The sequence below is a fragment of the Macaca mulatta genome, chromosome 15, assembly GCF_049350105.2.
Source record: "Macaca mulatta isolate MMU2019108-1 chromosome 15, T2T-MMU8v2.0, whole genome shotgun sequence".
Lineage (NCBI taxonomy): Eukaryota > Metazoa > Chordata > Mammalia > Primates > Cercopithecidae > Macaca > Macaca mulatta.
The window spans coordinates 48,959,537-48,978,746 of record NC_133420.1 but is presented as its reverse complement, the minus strand read 5'-3'; the positions used below and the strand labels follow the sequence as shown (position 1 = coordinate 48,978,746).

Below are 19,210 nucleotides of genomic sequence, written 5' to 3'. Positions count from 1 at the left end.
GTTTACCCCAAAATGTACAGATATGTAACTATGAATCCATTAAAATAAGACAAAAAAAAAAAAAAAAAGACCTATATAACAAAGGCAAAGGAGGAAGGGAAAGTACTACATAAGAAATCTGGGCTGAGGAAAGTTAATACAATGAGCCTAATGTGCAGCTCCGAACTCCCTGGTAACCAAGGCAAAAAGGGAAACAAATGGGTTAAATGTATCCTATTGAAAAACAAAAGCACTCAACCAGTCTTTCAGGACAGACATTTTTTCTGGCCTTGAGCTATGAGGGAACTCTGTCACGTGGCGGGGCGGGGGAGAAGTAGGACATAAAAATACAACAAAAATTTGTAAAAGAAAATTAGAGGCCGGGCGCGGTGGCTCAAGCCTGTAATCCCAGCACTTTGGGAGGCCGAGGCGGGTGGATCATGAGGTCAGGAGATCGAGACTATCCTGGCTAACACGGTGAAACCCCGTCTCTACTAAAAATACAAAAAACTAGCCGGGCGTGGTGGCGGGCGCCTGTAGTCTCAGCTACTCGGGAGGCTGAGGCGGGAGAATGGCATGAACCCGGGAGGCGGAGCTTGCAGTGAGCCGAGATCACGCCACTGCACTCCAGCCTGGGAGACACAGCGAGACTCCGTCTCAAAAAAAAAAAAAAAAAGAAAATTAGAGATATTCTAACATGTTTGTTTCTTTATACTAACTATTAATTGAAAACAAAACCCCTCAGAACCCTGTTGTTCAGAGAAGGTTTTTAGAAGCAAGCATATTTCCAATGATTTGAAATCATGTGATGGTAAAACTTTATTAATCTAGAAAAATCAGAGTTAACATGTCCCTAGAGTCTGTACCTGTAGAATACGGAATGATTTAAACAGGGCTTTGCTCGTGAGCTGGAGAGGAGACTAATTCAAGAGACTAACATGTACTTAGTGAGTAGAAAGTCTTTGTTATGGACAAAAAGAAGTACAAGCTATAGACCCCAGGCACACAGACTGTCTTCCGGGTGAAAAGGTAGAGTCTGATTTATGTTCTTATCCTGGCAGAGGGCACCCTTGGGAGCTGGCTGCAGGCACCAGCTCTTGGTTCCTCTCAAATGGCAATCTGGACCCGAGCAAATTCTGCAACAGCCAAAAAGCAGATACCCAGAAATAAAACAACACAGGTTTCTTACTCTTGGTGCAGGCTTCGGTTCTGAGAAACTTCAGAATCGCTGTCTTGGGGGGCCAGAGAGCCCTTGTACGTGTAAAACACATCTTCCGTTTCCGTGATGTAGGTCATTTCATTTGCAAGGTTATCTGCAGAAGAGTGGCGTGGCTTTCGAATTTCGTGCCGGAGCCGAGGACTTCGCCTGGGTGGGAAAAACATTGAGTGCAAAGTGTTCAAAGCAAATTCCACTTAAAAATTTAATTAAGACACCAGTGAACCTCGTGTCCTGACCTTTCTAAGGATGCCTTCCTTGGCGGAGGCTGACATTCAGAGCCCGTTAACTCATTACTACCCCAGCAGAAGGCACCAAGGGTGACACCAGTCCCTGACGCTCTCAGTCAAGTGGTGGCTCCCAGAACAGTAGCCTCAGCTGTATAAACAGGCAGAATTAGAGGAGTTTATGCCCTTTGGGAAGTGACGGGTATTGACTTAAGGGTAAGTTATTCTTCCAGGAGGACTCAAGCTCTCAAGACATAAATAGGCCATAAGGACTGCTATTCAGAGATTTCTTCTGATTAATTTGAACAATGCAAACAAAAGGTTTAGAAGCCAAACTACATTTCTCAGCAAAACTCCAACCTTATTGCAGCGACATCCCTTCATATGAATTTCACTTGATCCAAGAGAAAATGTTTGCTTTTTAAGATACATCCCTTATTAAACTCGTTTATATGCATTAAACGTTTATAGGCATATAAACACTGGCCTGTCCTCCAGCAGCGGCAGCAGGCATGTGACCTTGGGCAAGGCACATCACCTCTCTGGGCCTTGGCTATACTTACCTGCTCCTGAGAATGAATCCAATGAGGCCGTGTTCTCAGGGCATCCAGCGTGGCACCTGGGCGTCAGCTCCTGCAGCGGGGGATCCCAGGCTGCCGAGCTTTCTAAGTTCTATTTTCCCTCACAGTTTTTCCATCTTCCCTTTCTTTGTTAGCCATTTCTCCTCAGGACTGTCAGGGCCTCCATGATTTGCAATCCCCCTGGGCCTGGATAATCAATAATGCTGTGTCCAAAGCAGAAGTAAAAAGGCTCTTGTGACTCCTCAGGAGAGGACCTATAAATAACTACAAGAGCTCCAGGCCACGAGTGTGGCAACATCTAACCCCGCTGTTCCCCTGGATCCCGTCCTGGGCTCTCTGGGCCCCTGGCATTGCTGCCAGTGGGATTTTCAGACAAATTAAGCTGCTGTATGATAGCATAAATTTACCTCTTTAGAATGAGGTATCTAAATGTTGGAAACCAAGAAGCAAATCTATTCAGTTATGTCCTGATTTCTAACACTAAATACTGTCATTGTCCCTTCCCAGAGCATTAGGCTCCCAGTGAAGAGTCCTTCCCTAGCAGGCCCAGCACAGCATCTCTTCTGTCTGCCTGTCTCCCAGTTTCTCTTAGGCTTAGCAGATCCTGGCTCAGGTATGTACAGCCACACTCTTACTCCAGTGTGGAGCTGGGGGCAATGTTTCCTTGCTAGGTTTCCCCTTCTGGCCCCTAGCCTTTTTGGAGGCATTCACAAAAATGGTGTGATGTCTTTGGGGACCATTATAATAAGATAATGATAATTCCACCTGACTCTTTTAAAAGCTTACTACGTACTTGTATATTATTATTTCATTTGCGGTAGTTTTTATAAACTTTTTAAGAGATGGGGAAACTGAGGCTACAGAGGTAAAGAGACTTGTTAATGAACAGAAGGGCCAAAACCTGAGTTTAGGTCTTTCAGCTACAAACCCAGTGCCCTGACCACCTATTTCCTTTTAAGCTGAGCTCATTCTTTTAAGTTGGCTGGCTACTTCCTGATGTGCATTTGCTTCTGCTGCTGAAGGTCATACATCCTTACATCATTTACATCACATACCTGCATTAGTTTTCCCCAACGTTTATTTTGTGGGATATTAATGGAAAACATGAATTAAGTAAAGTCAACCATACTTCTTTATCACAGGACATCTCAGAGTGTTTAATATGCTAATGTGTGCTGTGATTCCAAAGGAGGCCTTTCAGCAGGCTAGAGTTTCCCAAATTATTTAGATCTAGTAAGTTTTTAAAAAAGAGCATCTCAGCATTATACACGATGGAAAACATTTAGCTACACTTGTGTACTTCATGAAAACAGTTACTTCTGCCAAGAGCCTAAAATGCAAATGTAAACTCTGATTGTAGGTCATCTATCTTTAGGACTTTATAAGTTGAGTTTTTATTTTTAAAAGAGATAAAGTGTCTACTGTTGGGTAGTACAAAAAAAAAAAGGAGGACATACCAGTTGGGAGTAATGGGAGGGGAACGAGAAGGCAGACTCTTGGTTTCTAAGTGCTCCACTGATAAGGATCTCCGCATGGCTGGGTTCCACACCATCCCGCCAATCACCTTTTTGCAATATTGGTTATTTACCGACCTGAAAAACCAGATGCAGGTTCACTTTCTACACTGACATGTTCAACAGGAAAGAAATTACTGCATGTGTGAAACAGTCTACACATGCTTCTTGTCTGACGGATGGCAGGTTAACGCCAAGGTTATGGGGAGTAGAGGGAGACAGCTCAAAAGCGATTCCTGTCTGTCCTGGAATTTCCTTATGTGACTTCTTTTCTTCTGGTGAAAATCCTTTCTTGTCCTCACTACTCAAGCAACAAAGCTGTTTCCAGAATATAACCAAACCTAACCAGATTAGAAGGAATTCCAGGATCACACAGAAATACAGCTCAAGTGATTTCAAGGAATTCTTATTTTATTCACACTGGCCTAAGTAAAAATATTAACCACCTTTTCAGGTGCTCTTCATCATCCTAGCCGGCAGGAGCTGTCACCATAAATCACTGGTAACTCTTCAAGAGAGAAACTGAAAATGTGCTTAGAAAGTAGCTTCAAGCTGGGCACAGTGGTTCTTGCCTGTAATCCCAGCATTTTGGGAGGCTGAGGTGGGTGGATCACTTGAGGTCAGGAGTTCAAGACCAGCCTGGCCAACATGGCAAAACCCTATCTCTACTAAAAATACAAAAATTAGTCAGGTGTAGAGGCGCATGCCTGTAATTCCAGCTACTTGAGAGGCTGAGGCATGAGAACCCCTTGAATCCCCGAGACAGGTTGCAGTGAGCAAAGATCGCACTACTGCACTCCAGTCTGGGAAACAGAGTAAGACTCTGTCTCAAAAAAAAAAAAAAAAAAAAAAAAAGGAAATACAGTTCCAAGCTATGTTCTTTGAAATGTGCTACCCTGAAGGTTACTTTTGAATTTTATTTATACCTAGAGAATTTAAATCTTAGCGATCTAGACCCCTCAGAGAATGAATTATTTGAGAGAATAAAGCATGAAGCCTGTCACCCTTTAAAGGGACAACTTTGGTTCTGGCATCTCTAAATTTTAAACTAGGTTTTAATGTCTTATGAAAACATTCTACGTATTTCCTTGTGGCGTGACATCAACCAACCAACCAACAAAACAAAACAGAACAAAGAACAAACAAAAGAACGTAAACAATATGAAACGCCCTGTAGCACATCATGTACTAATTCACATTAAGAAATGCTGTTGTCACCCTGACCAAATGCTCACAACAGCATCACTGGGAGACTCTTTCCTCTGAGGCAGGCCTACATCAGAAACCACACTGCCAGTGATGAAGAGCACAGGATCAAAACAAGGGGAGCAAGCTGCCCGACTCCAAGGTTTAATGTGTCATGGGTTATTAATAGGGACTCTGAAAAAAAAGTGTTCCATTGTACTATAAGCTTGGAAAATAACCCAACAAATTTCTTTTTATGTGGAACCTTTCAGAAAGCCCGATAAGCAGATGTGTAGCTGTATCTCTAGGGGCTGGGCAAGTCATGTGACCCTTCTAAGCCTCAGTTTCCTCATCTGTAAAATGGAGGTAATGAGACTTGAAATTCACCAGTATGCTGAAGCTGGCATAGGTAGTAAAAGAACTGCTGACTTGTCCTCCCAAGCCATCCTCCCAACCCAAATGATCCCCTGTGGCAGATTAAAGATGACTGAAGTTCTTTGAGTCTTGCATCTGGGTTGGCTTGTGACTGCTTTCAGCAACAGAGTCGCTGTGCCAGTGCCAGGTCTCACCCTTAAGAAGGCTGAATGGTTCTGCCTTTGGCTCCTGGAACCCTGAGTGTCCATGTAAGAAATTCAACTACCCTTCTGGAGCATCCAGATGGGGATGCTAAGGAGTCCAGGTGAGTCCAGCCTTCCAACCATTCCATCCAGACACCAGGTATGCAAGAAAAGTTATCTTGGATCCTCTGGCCACATTCACGGAGAAATCCCAATCTATACCACACAGAGTAGAAGAGGCATCTAGCCAAGCCCTTCTGGGATTCCTGACTCACAAAATCATGAGATATAATAGAATGGGTGTTGCTTTCAGTCACCAAAATAGGGGTATTTTCTTGTGCCACAATATAAGACCAGAACCCAGCCCTGCTGGCATTGGATGCATGCAGATGACAAAGCTTTGCAGATGAAGAAATAGAAGCAACAAATTAAAGCTCAAGTGACAGAGGCAGGATTTGAACCCAGGCAGCTCAGCAACAGAGGGCATGCTTTCAATTGCCTCCCCATTCCTTCTCTCATCTGGCCTGAGGATCAGGTCCAATCTAAGTCAATGATATAATCCAATAAGTTATTTTCATGGCTTGTTCAACAGTAGAGCTACTGAATGTATAAAAATACTAACCAGTATTATAAGAGCTAAAAACTTAATATATTCGCTCTTGGTTCATCAGAAGCTGAGAGAGAGCATTTAGCACCATAAATAATATCACTGATACTAAAAAAAAGTTAGCTACTTATTCAGTCTACAAGTTCCCTAATGATTATCAATGTATTAGGAAAGTAACTGGAACAGTCTGATGCAGTTCCACATATCAGATAGATAATGGCTCAGACATGGGTCTCATTTTTAGTAATAGCCACATCAACAACAAATCACGAAAACAATTTTGAAAAACCAACAAATGATTTAGAAATTATGGCTGGGCACAGTGGCTCACGCCTGTTGTCCCAGCACTTTGGGAGGCCGAGGCAGGCGAACCACCTGAGGTCAGGAGTTCGAGACCAGCCTGCCTAATGTGGTGAAACCCCATCTCTACCAAAAATGCAAAAATCAGCTGGGCGTGGTGGTGGGCACCTGTAATTCCAGCTACTTGGGAGGCTGAGGTAGGAGAATTCCTTGAACCCAGGAGGCAGGTTGCAGTGAGCTGAGATCATGCCACTGCACTCCAGCCTGGGCGACAGAGTGAGACTGTCTCAAAAAAAAAAAAAAAACAAAAAAAACCCAAGTAAGAATAGGCTGGGCACAGTGGCTCATGCCTGTAATTCCAGAACTTTGGGAGGCCGAGGTGGGTGGATCACCTGAGGTCAGGAGTTCGAGACCAGGCTGGTCAACATGGTGAAACCCTGTCTCTACTAAAAGTACAAAAATCAGCCAGGCATGGTAGTGTGCTCCTGTAATCCTAGCTACTTGGGAGGCTGAGGCAAAAGAATCGCTTGAACCTGGGAGGTGGAGGTTGCAGGGAGCCAAGATGGCACCACTGCACTCCAGCCTGGGTGACAGAGTAAGACTCCATTTCAAAAAAAAAAAGAAAAAAGAAATTATAAGAATAAATTGATAATTTATGCTACCTCTTATACTTAGAGGGTAATCTTAGAGCAAAGAAAACAAAAATACAAACTGCATGGTTATTTCATTTAGAGAATAAATTTATCGTAATTAAAATTTTTAAATGTATGTATGAATTATATATATAAATTTATATCCATTTCTTTTATTGTACTAGACATTTTATTTAGAGACTACATTTTAATCTAAATTAGAATTTAAAAATGTATGTATTATATATATTTATACATAAATATCTATAAATTTACATCCATTTCTTTTCCTGTACTAGTCATTAAATATTTTGAATATCATTCCTGTGGATAATAGTACCTATCTCACAGGAGAGTTGTAAGAGTCAAATATAATTATGTGCTCAGCACAAAGTAAATGCCCAGTAATTATCAACTGTGATTACCACTGTTATTTTGTAATTATTATAGGCAACATATCCCAAAGTCACCTGACTCTGGAAATGTTTTTCTATTCCTTTATTCATTTTTATAGAGCATCTTATGGAATTAATGTTCTGTGGGAGAGGCTGGCTTGGTGGCATCAGGCTGGGATAGCCCAATATGCTGGCACCAGGAGACACACAGAGCCACTGCTCCATTTCCTTTATTATGTCATATTGCAGGGTACAGCTGCCATCTGACTGCTTGGAAGTGCTGAGTTCATAGAGTTGAGGGGAGAGAAACAAACGCTGGGAACACGAGATGTCCCTCAGACACTGCTGACCCCAGGAGACTTTTAGTCATGGTTCAGAGACCCAATGTCTGGGGCCCCTGGGCTATAGGTTTCCTCCTCTGCCCAATAATGTCCTCTATTCACTGGTGAACAGGATGCATTTACATCTCAGCCTAATGTGGATACAGTCTTTACAGCACACTCACTTTTTGGTGTTCCGAGAGCCCATAGTCCAGTACTGAGACAGAACATTCTTTTCCTGAGGTAGTAGCTTCTTTGCCTGAAAGAACGTATGGTGCTCAACACAGGATTTCCACAAGTTTTTGCAAGATCGGTAATTCAGCATGTTGAAGGCCACAATATGTTCCCTGGATTCAGCCTGGGAGGAAAAACAGTCAAGATTTCACCCACACAGACATAGGAGCAGGGACTTGCAAGCATTTAACCCACATTGGTGAAATGAGGTAAGATGCAACAGACAGCAGAAAACTGGTTTCAAAATGCCTTGGCCACAAACCAGTGTTACTGGAATATTCAAGAGCATGATTTGTTAACCATCTTTATGAATATGGTAATAGAGATGACCAGGATCTATTCTTTGTCATCATCTGTGCTCCTCCACGAATGCTTTTATTTCAAATCTGTTTACATTTCTAGGCTGGATGTATTTGGAGCAACCAGATAAAAATCGTCTGATACACTCCTTTTAAATTTTAGCTCTGGGAACATCTCTCTCCTGAAGGAATACTCTTTCATCTATCAGACAACAGCAAGTTTATAACATTTTGGGTTTTTCTCTATTTGCTTTCCACAAAGCACAGAGTTGAATCCAGTGCTCATATATAATAATCATTTTAATCATTTGCTTTGCCTGCATTCTGCATGAGTTTAGGTTTTCTGTTTTCATGTTCAATTGCCATCTTATGCATTTTTGTGCCACCCTGAATCTTGCACTGGGGGGGCCAGGAGACCCAGATTCCAGTCCTAGTTGCTCTGAGCTTTTGTGTCCTCGTTCCTAAGAGTTCACTGCTCTGTGAGGTCATTTTAAGCACATATTACCTTTGAAAAATTGGGAAATGGACACAGTGACAGTAAGTGAAAATCATGCAGCATAAAAAGATGGAGTGTAGTGTTGTGGAAAGACCAGGTGTCTCGGATTCGTAATGATCTGGTTCAAATTCCAGCTCCCCCGACTCACTAGCTGTGGGAGCCTCAGTTTCCTCACCTCTAAGTTCCACATCTCTGTATGGATGACCAAATGGACAGTGCCACGGACTTTGCTTATGAGATACGCACACCTACCAAGCCATCGTGCAGTTTCAACACATCATGGGAGGGAACTGACCTTGCTGACATTCGCTGCTACTTTGCGGTGGGCTCTCTGCCAGGTGCTTTGACCAATGCTCTTTTATTAAATCTTCACAATTCCCTAAGAAGTGAGCATTATAGCATTTCTGGAAACAAGGTAACTTGGGCTAGGGAACGTTAAGTAACCTGTCTAGCTGGTAAGTGGAAGAGCCAGAATCTGAAACCACTGTCTCTGACTCCAAAACAAGCTAAGCAGAATTATACAGACAATCACTGGGTCCTGTAGACTCTGGCCCCACAATGGCATGCTCTTTCTTCCCTGTTATATACATGGCAAACTGCCTTCAACCCTTAAAGAACTAAAAGCAGAAGTGACTTAAAAACACAAGTGGGGCAAAGTGGTGCATGTTTCTAGTCCCAGCTACTTGGGAGGCTGAGGCAGGAGGATCCTCTGATCTCAGTTTGGGCAACACAGAGAGACCCTGTCTCTAACCACACACATACATACGCACAAAACAAAGCAAGCACGGACATAACTACTCACCTGTTTCTGTCGCTGATGTATAAAGAACTTTTTCCTTTTGAAAGAAATTTTGAGAATGTTCACCCTTCAAAAAATAAAACAAAACACAAACAAAGCACATCAGGGATCGGCCAGGTTGAAGCTGATGCCTCTCAATGCATGTCCTTTATTCCATGATCCCAGTGAGTGGGGGCTCTTGGCTGCCTAGAGTTTACTTCTCTGTAGAAATGATGGCAGCCCCATTGCCGCAGGCTAACACCAAGTAGCTGACTGAAGCTGAGCACTGCATAAGGGCCACTGGATTATGATGTAGCTTTTAAATAACAAGAAACATGGGCCATGTGCTCTCTTTGCTATAAGCTGCTTTTGTGGCATTGCAGCTCTGCGTGAGCTGGTATATACATGGGGAAGACAGCTGAGAGCAGCATGGAGCAGCTGAAAGAGGACAGACCTGGTCCGAACCCCAGCTCTATTACTTAACAGCCACGTGTCAAGTAGCCTACTTAACATTTGCAAGATAACAGAATTTAGTCACCATTAACTGAACATTTTTTATATACTAGGCTGCTACTAAGAGCTTTATAAACATCCCCTCAGTGAAGCCCTGCAACAATCCTGAAAAGTACATATTGCTATACCCAGTTTTCAGATGAGGAAACTGAGGCTCAGAGACATAACCAAAGTGCTCAAGATCACTCAACTAGAAATTCCTGGAGCCAAGACCTGCACCCAGGTCTCAGCTGACTCTGAAGCCTGTGCTCTTAAGCTCTCCACTGTGAAGTCTTCCCAACAGTGGTGAAAACTCTGCCCTTCTCAGAGAGCGGCCCTGTGAGGATTTAAGCAGAGTAGGAATGTCAAGTCCCTACCTTGACACACAGTAGGCCTGCAATGCTTGTTCCTTTAATTAAAAACATAACTTTTAAAATAAATTTACAGTTGACCCTTGATCAACAAAGGTTTGAACTATGTGGGGTCCACTACCTGGGGGACTCTTTTTAACCAAACATGGACAGAAAATGCAGTATTTGCAGGATGCGAAACCCACATATACAAAGGGCTGGCTTTTCATATACACGAGTTCTGCGGAGCCAAGTGTGTGACAAGTCTGTGCAGATTTTGGTAACTATAAGTGGTCTTGGAACCCCAAGTACACCAAGGGTTGACTATCATTCATTTATGAAAAACTTCTGCAATCCATACAAAGGGTGCATATTTCCCTGCTGGAATCTTCACTTCTGAAATACTTTTGGGGAAATGAAGGAATTTTACTATTTTCTAGGATCATATGAAGACCTTGGTAGAGCATTCTAGAATGGAGAGGCTGTGTAGGTAAAAAGAAAGTTGAACTATTCATGGGACATTCCCCCAGAAGGATCAGCAATATACTTCTATTACATATGAAATACTACCTAATACACATCTATTTTCAACAATCTGTTGGTAGATGTAACCGTGAAGTAAATTTTTTTGGGTGACTGCAGGTTAATAGTCTAAGGATAAGAAGGGTGTTTGGGCTCACCCCTTTTAGAGATACTCTTTCTAGTGTGTGTTACTGCTCTGCCATCTCCCTGAAGTCTAGGGAGTCTCCTCACGATTCTTCTCTGCCAATTGGCAGATGCAAAAATTCCTGTTCTGCAGAACGAGTCGGAAGAACCAACTCCCTTTTGAGTTCTCACATTGCTTTGTCTGGCCCATGGGAATCTGTGGACCTCTTACTCCCCCCAACCTTGGCTTCATATACAGGGGTAGGAAGGCCTGGCAGGCCTCCTATGGTTCCTAGGGCTCCAGCTCAGCATCCCTTTCCCATGCTGACCCCAATTTCCCAACCTGACAGCTCTCTCCCTGAGCTGTCAAATCTCATTATGTACAGACATGAACTCTCTCGTTTCCAGGCTTGGGGCCTCAGGGGGGCTCCCTACTGCCCTTCACTCATTCATAAGAAACACACACACACACACACACACACACACACACACACACACACACACACACACACACACACACACACACACACACCCCTAGGATGTACAAAGTCCTATGCCAGGTCCTGGGGACAGAGGGAAGAAGACATGGAGCCACTGCCATCCAGAGGCTTATAATCCAGTACACACACATGGAGCCACTGCCATCCAGAGGCTTATAATCCAGCACACACACACACACACACACACACACACACACACACACACACACACACACACACACACACCCCTAGGATGTACAAAGTCCTATGCCAGGTCCTGGGGACAGAGGGAAGAAGACATGGAGCCACTGCCATCCAGAGGCTTATAATCCAGTGAGGGAGACAGGTACCACATAAAGAATGATGCACAGAAGTAAATCACTGTAACTATGAGCACTGCAAGCACTGCATGCAGGAATGCCTAGAGTCTCATAAGAGCACTAAGAACTGAGCCTGTAGACTCCTATGGCCTGTGAAGCCCTCCATGACCTGGCCCCTCTCCTGCCGCTCCCCAGGCCCATGGCCAGCTCCAGCCTGGCCTGCCCCAGCTACTCCTAACTCACTAGCTGGGTTCTTTCTCGTCTCTGGACCTATATACCCTGCCCCTTCTTCTCTAGAATTTTCCTTGGGCCAAAGCTCAGCTGGTATTCGGATCCTGGTGAGTGCCCTTCCCTGCATGCTCAGGGCCCTTCTTAGGTCCTGCTCCTCTTGGGCATTTGCCCATGCACCTCCCTTGTCACCCTGGGGTCACCATCTGGTGCTGGCCTCCCCACTGGTCTCTGAGGTTTGCACTGGAGGCAGGGGCCAGGCCTTGACAGGAGATGGCTTGATGTTGAAGGCTGAGGGAGGCTTCAGCAGATCTGTGGGTGAGCCCAGGGGTTGAAGAGTCCCTGCAGGCTCTGCCAAAAAGGTTTCTGTTCACAAACCTGCTTCTCCTGACCAAGTCTCCCACTTCTCTCTCCTGCAGTGACCCTGTGGGACTCACATCTGCTCCACAATGTGAGGGTCCAGCCCTTGTCTGTGGGCCCTTAGGAGGTTTGGCCACAGTTAAGCTGGACCCAGGGGGCTTTAGGCCCATGGCACCTGGAGGAAGCCCCCAGCATCGGAGGGGCTCGGTGCAGAAAAATGAGCCCTGTGCCCACTGTGCCCTCTGCTTAGCCTGATCTTAGTCCTGAGCGGGCCAGAGAGCTGCCTGGGCACACCCCAGCCCACCAAGCAGGCTGTAGTTTCTTGCTTCCTCTGAGGGGCTTCCCACAGAGAGGAGGTGAATGACAGATGGAGAGAAGGCCTTGCTATCTGTTACACTGATTTTTGTGTCAAATTGAACAGGGCTGTCATAGTTTTTGGTTTTGGAAAATAGATATATTGAAACTTAACTGAACAGCGTCTACAAGTATGTATCCTACTTAAGCGTTTTCCTACAAATACCATTTTTAGTGTTGAAAAAAAAGTCCAGGCTCTGGAGCTGGACTCTGATGTGAGTTTCAACTACTCTGATTATTAGCTGTGTGACTCTGGACAGGTTCTTACTTAACTTCTTTGTATCTCTGTTTCCTCCTCTGTGAAAATGGGGATAATAACCTATATAGGCCTATTTCCAGTTTAAAGGAGATAAATCAAAGAAAACACACAGTAACAGGACTTGGACACAGTAAGCATGCAATAAGAATTACTGCTATTAATAATTTTGTTATATATTATATAATTACATATTTATGTGTAATATATATTATTGTTATATATAATAGAGTATATAACAATGGAGTATTATATTATTAACTCATTAATATTATATATATTATTACATAATACTCCATAATTTTACTTAAGTTACTTACAGGTTTTTTTCCTGTTATAAATAATGCTGTGATGAACATCTTTGTGTTTGAAATGAAACACATTTTCATTTCAATGAAATGAATTTCTATGTTCCCAAGCTGGGGAGCAGATTTAGACGTCAAAGGTCAAACTCTGTGTGGCACATACCTGGCACCAAATCTTCTCTTATCCCCATTTTCTAACTTCCTTCCTTGCTGCCACTGTTTTGCCAAAACTCCATGTTTCTTCCCCGTTTGTCCTTTTCCATCTGCATCTCCTGCCATCTGCGGTACTCACTCTCCTCTACCTTCCTGGCGATGCGTGCCATGCCCATTCCTTGTACCATCATGCTATCATTATGTAGATGGTATTATTTTGGTGGTGTTTCCCCTAAAAAAGCTCTCTGTTGCCTGGCACATTAAACTCAAACTTCTCTCCAAAATTCAGTTCCACTCACGAGTAATGCGGGACAGGCTGGCCTACAGGTCTCTTCTCACCAGGCCTGTGAGCTCAGAGGGCAAGCACTCAGTTGTACATGTTTTTGGGTTCCTTTAGAGTTTAGAACAGAGCTGGACACTTGGTAAAGGTCCAATTAATAACCGAGGATCAGAACTGAAACTATGGTTTCTGCCCAGAGAAAGCTCTTCTCTGAATTCTGACCAATGCACTACCCGGAAAAAATTCCTTAATGCCAAGGCCTGCCTGTGCCATTTTATCTACCAGGTTTCCAGAGTATCCCAAACCACAGGGTGAGTTGGGGGAGGGGAATGCTAATGAAAACCAAACTCAAATTTTCCTAAGTACTAAATCTGGATCAAATTTAGAGGTGAGAGGTTAAAACTCGGGGGGGCGGGGGCGGGAAATCTCTACCCTGTCTCTAGAAATAAAACGTTTAGAACGGGAGGTAACATTACTTTTGTTCGGCATATTTTTAAAGCATGATTCAGAAAATAATGAGAACTGTTTGCACTTACCAAGGATAGAAACTTGTGCAAATGTATTTTCGGTACACAGCAATGCCCGCGGAAGCAATTCCAATCATTAGGTCTAAATTGTGCAGATCCTGTAAAAAGGAAGATCTCAGATCCACAGAGTGTTACAGTCATGCTTATGCCCTCTGGTGACTTTAAAGCACCCACGCTGTTATAAATAGTAATACGTTTAGGTTCCAAACGGGAAAATGCTCTGAAAACAGGCAAAAAGCCCCACTTAACAGATACTTAAGATCCAAGCACTAAGTACTAAATTCTTCTAAAATGAACACAGCCTGTCAAGCAACATGTGGGTGCCACTGGTCTAGAAAGTTACCAAATAAGCCCACTCATTCCATGGAATCATTTAAATGAACACTCAAGCTTTAAATTTTCAACAATCAGCACTAAATCAGAAAGGCCTCGCCCCTTTGCAAAGCTTTTTACAAATCTCAATTTCCATTACTGTAAAGGCTTTAGCTATTATGAAATGATGATGAAAATGTTTAAGTTTAGAACTGCTGATTCTAAATCTACTTAAGAAATAAATGCTGGCTGGGTGAGGTGGCTCACGCCTATAATCCCAGCACTTTATGAGGCCAAGGAGGGTGGATCCCTTGAGCCCAGGAGTTTGAGGCCAACCTGGGCAACACGGCGAAACCCTGTCTCTACAAAACAACACAAAAAATTAGCTGGGTGTGGTAGCACATGCCTGTAGTCCCAGCTACTCAGGAGGCTGAGGTGGGAGGACTGCTTGAGCCTGCAAAGCTGAGGCTGCAGTGAGCCATGATTGTGCCACCATGCTGCAGCCTAGGCAGCAGAGGGAGACCCTGTTTAAGAAAAAAAAAAAAGTTGCTTCTAAATCCAATGTATCCAACATTTATACAAGCCTAAGTGCTGGGCATTGCTGTGGACAGTGAGGATACAGAAGACACAGCCACTACAAGCTGTTTTAAATCTGTTTGAGAACAAGGTGAGTACAAATAAAACTTAAAAACAAAATAGTTCCTCTTCTTGAGTCATTTACTTTCTTGTTTTCCCAATCAGATACTTGGTTTTTGTTTGTTTGGCTTTTCTCTGAGAGATAGTGTTTCGCTTTGATGCCCAGGCTAGAGGGCAGTGGTGCAAACATGGCTCACTGCAGCCTCAACCTCCTGGGCTCAAGTGATCCTCCAGCCTTAGCTTCCCAAGTAGCTGGGACTACAGGCATGTGCCACCACGCCCAGCTAATTTTTTATTTTTTGTAGAGATGGGGTCACACTATGCTGCCTAGGCTGGTCTTGAACTCCTGGGCTTAAGGATCCTCCTGCCTTGGCCTCCCAAAATGCTGGGATTAAAGGTGTGAGCCACTGTGCCTGGCCCACATACTAGTAATTATAAAGAAAGGGCACAGTTTGAGTCAGTTACAACTGAGTGTGAACCTTCAGTCTGGCACCTACTAGCTGTATTACTTTGGGCTCCTGAGACTCAGTTTTTCTTCTTGTACAATAAAGATGATAGAACCCACCTCAAAGGGCCCAAATGAGAGAAGATAAAAACCTAGAAGGGGGCTTGGCATGTGGAGCTTCTAGAAGAGAGTTCGGCATGTGGAAGGCATAAGAAACGTCCATTCCCCTTTGCCGTGGGCCAGATCATTTGTGAACCGCAATGTGAACATGGATTTAGAGAAACTGGACAAACGAAACAGTGCTGATATGGTGGAAAGTCCAGAGAGTACTCACTTTCAGTACCCAACAAAAATCACACGCTTACAACAAAACCAAATTTGATTGATGAAGGATAGAATTGCATTTAAATGTGATACTTGAGATCACAACAGAGGGAGTATGAAGCAGGTGTGACAGAACAAATTAGCAAAGGAAATCAAAATTGAGTGAACAAGGAAATAAATGAATGGTTTGGGTGGGCCAAAGACCAGGTCTCAAATCTCCTAATCCTGTGGTCTTTCAGCATGCATCTCAACCCCTCCAGCACAGTTACTGTCCACTCAACTCCCAGGCCCAACCCCACATTTCCCAGCTCCCCTTGCAGAGGGCAGAGCCCGGTGACTAGTTCTGGCCACTGTGCTCTGAGCAGGAGGAATGTATGTCTCTTTTGGGCTGAAGCATTTAAGAGCTGGTGTGTAACCCTGCAGCTTCCTGTTCCCTTGTGACAAACATGGAGGCCACATGGGAAGATAGCCATGACATGGAAGCAGCCTCGACTGCCGAGTGATTGCAGTGGATGGGGTCGGGGGCTGCCCTAGAAGACTCCTGGACTCAATGCAAGCTTTGAATTACTGAAAGATAAACCTTGTGATATGAAGCTATGGAGATTTAGGGGTTTTTAGTTCATGTAGAACAGCCTAGCATGACCAAACCCCCTCTGATACCTTGGGGGTCTTAGCTACGCAGGTATCATCTGGCCTCACAGCCCTTGAGGGTCATTTCACTGACAGTTCTTGGGGTGGGAGAGCACAGCTCAACTCAGGCAGATATGAAGTCCTACTTCACCAACAACTAAAGTTCTCTGAAACATTCTATCTAAGATAAAATATTATTTGCAAATGGAATAAAAATGAATGGTCAAGTCCCAAAGCTGGTATTTTGTAAGATCATTTTCCTTCCTTATTTCCTATATCACAACTTGCCTACCTCACAGGACTGTAAAGGGACCGAAGTGAAACAAAAATAAAGTGTTTCTATAAACTATGAAAATACATAGATTTAAAATTTGATCATTTACTCAATCTCTATGAGCCTCAGTTTTCTCATCTATAAAACAGGGATAACTAGAATGTCGATTTCACAAGGTTTCTGTGATCCCATATGAGACCTTATGGTCTCATATGAAAGCATCTAGATAAAGGCTAGTATTTAGTAGGTGCTCAATTAATATTTGCTTCCTTTTGGATATGATATGAGCCAATCAGGTAGAAAACGTATGTCACTGCTGAAAGGTCAGATGCTAATTAGACAGTGAGGGGTCATGTGCTGAAGCTACAACTTGTGTGCTGTGTGACCTCGGTTAAGTCCCTCAGTATCAGTTTCTCCATCTGTAAAATGGGGTTAATGATAATACACAGAACTCATGGTATTACTGCAGGAAATAATCCACTGGTGCATAGAAATTGCTTGGCAGATGACAGATGTTAGTAAATCCTGTTAAAACAGCCACAACTAATTTCAAATATTTATTGATTTTCACAATCAAACCACCATAATCTTTAAAAAAAAAAAAAACTATCATATTTGAGTAACTAGCTCCAATTTGGGCAGCACTTGAGATTAAGTAGAAATCTTGGCCCCTTAAACTGTCACTTGAAAAATGAATTTATACCTATTTTTTTGCCTGTTAAAACCATAATATAAAATGGTCTTACAAAAATTACCAGTTTCTAAGCCCCTAATCTCTCAAAAGGAAAGTCTTCAAGTACAAAAGCAAACATTAAAAAAAAGCAATTGGACAAATGACCAACAAAAAATTCAGTATTACTTAATAAACCTTCCAAATATCTTTTTTAAAGTCCTGTTACAATGAAAAAGAAATAGTTTCATCAAAGAAGTTTTCAAAGTCTCAGAGATTAAAATAAAAACATAATGTTTGATCCAAGACATAACAAGAATACATACCCTACCACTGTGCAGTTCTACTCCATAGAAGTCGAGGGTCCGCGCTATGTTGATATAGCAGGATTCTGCTTCTGATTGTTTTAGCCCACTACAGAAGAAAAGACAAAAAGCAGAGTTCATCCAATAAGTAGAGGGCATTATCTCCAATTTTAAAAAATCTACAACATTTGATACTATTTCTGTAAGGTTATTTAAATGCCTTATGTTATCAATCTTAAGCAATCTAATACTAAATTCTACTAAAGCAAGTTTTTCTTCTTATCCATTGAATTTGACTCCCTCTAACCGTCTCGTTTTTAAATTAAATAACACTTCCTTTAGTGGGCTCTCAATATTCAGACGTAGAAGACTGTTACCTTTCAGAATCCCTGCCCTAATTATTCCAAGTTGCTAATTCGTAGGGAATCTTTAGGTCTCTCTGCCTTTATCTCTTCTTTTGGCAGTGGCCTCAAACTTTCAAACGCCACTGGCCCCGTACTATTTTAGGACATTGACTTCTGCCCTGGGAGTAATTCTGGGAGAGAGGTTTGGCAGTGCTTTCTTAAAAGGACGCTTGGTTGCCTGGCCTTTGTTTTTATGGCTTTCCCAAGAAGAAAGCAGCCCCTTGAGAGCTGGCCTTCTTGGTCAGGGTGGCCTTTATTTGACCCGGACTGAACAGCTGCTGCTGTAGCTTTAAGTGAAACGAGGAAGGGGAAGAGCAGCCAGAATTGGGTATATGTGTTGGAGCTGAGGCTCGCAACAAATATGCAGGGGCAACTGCAGAAGACTCATGCTCCTCACTTGGACGCAGAGCACTTTTCACAAACTGAACACAGGAGACTGGTCAGCACTGCACGTCTATCTGTCTGTCTGTTTAACAAGACCTGAAGGAACAGCTTGTTTTATCAAATGTGGTAAACTGCTAAGAGGTTTACCTTGGTACAGTCCATTGGTGAGGCAATCAGATTTCAAAATGGGCATTTCCTTCAGGAATTTACTGATTTCAATGACATCCTGAAAAGGATGCAGCAGCCATCACCCTAAACTCTTACTGGATTTCACACTTTACAGAAATGCTAGTTATGCCAAATATATCTGCCACCATACCAGCTCAAAGGTTCAAAAACCCCCGACATCTTGAAAGAGGATTCATGCACAAAAGAAAGAGGTTGCATCAAACACAAAGGGATATGATGTCTGAAAATACCCGACCCAAGTTCCCAAAGTAGGCCACCCCAGCCCCCCTCACCTGTGCTGCTCATGCAGAGATTCGACTTTTGTTAAAAAGTCATCATTTTGATCGGGTATAAACTGACTATCGGAAAGATAGCCTGGATGATGTACGGAAGAATTATAGTCTCCAAAATGAGCTATCAAGACAGAATAAGGGGAAAATCATAATTAGTTTTGCCTTTTTAATATGGTCTGTATTTATAAGCATCTACAGCATCACCAGAATAACATTAATTGGAAATACTTTTCCGGTAAGTTCTGCACCACACGAACTGAAGCTTCTCACTAGCTCCAGACTCCACACTTATCTGA

At 43.1% G+C, this 19,210-nt stretch overlaps 1 protein-coding gene across 29 annotated transcripts in view; it reads right to left on the bottom strand.

Annotated features, from left to right (window-relative positions):
• Positions 1–19,210, bottom strand: part of PTPN3 (protein tyrosine phosphatase non-receptor type 3) — a 122,430-nt gene that overhangs the window by 42,081 nt on the left and 61,139 nt on the right. For 16 of the 29 annotated variants that reach the window (XM_077968358.1, XM_077968353.1, XM_077968350.1 and 13 more), the window contains 7 exons: positions 18,915–19,035; positions 17,687–17,774; positions 14,079–14,167; positions 9,345–9,408; positions 7,699–7,871; positions 3,461–3,595; positions 1,169–1,345 (listed from right to left, as the gene is read on the bottom strand). In XM_077968358.1, the coding sequence (XP_077824484.1) occupies positions 1,169–1,345; positions 3,461–3,595; positions 7,699–7,871; positions 9,345–9,408; positions 14,079–14,167; positions 17,687–17,774; positions 18,915–19,035 (847 nt within the window). Of the gene's footprint in view, positions 1–1,168; positions 1,346–3,460; positions 3,596–7,698; positions 7,872–9,344; positions 9,409–14,078; positions 14,168–17,686; positions 17,775–18,042; positions 18,380–18,914; positions 19,036–19,210 lie in introns of those variants that run through there. The other 13 variants (XM_077968346.1, XM_077968362.1, XM_015117126.3 and 10 more) reach the window with 3 other exon arrangements.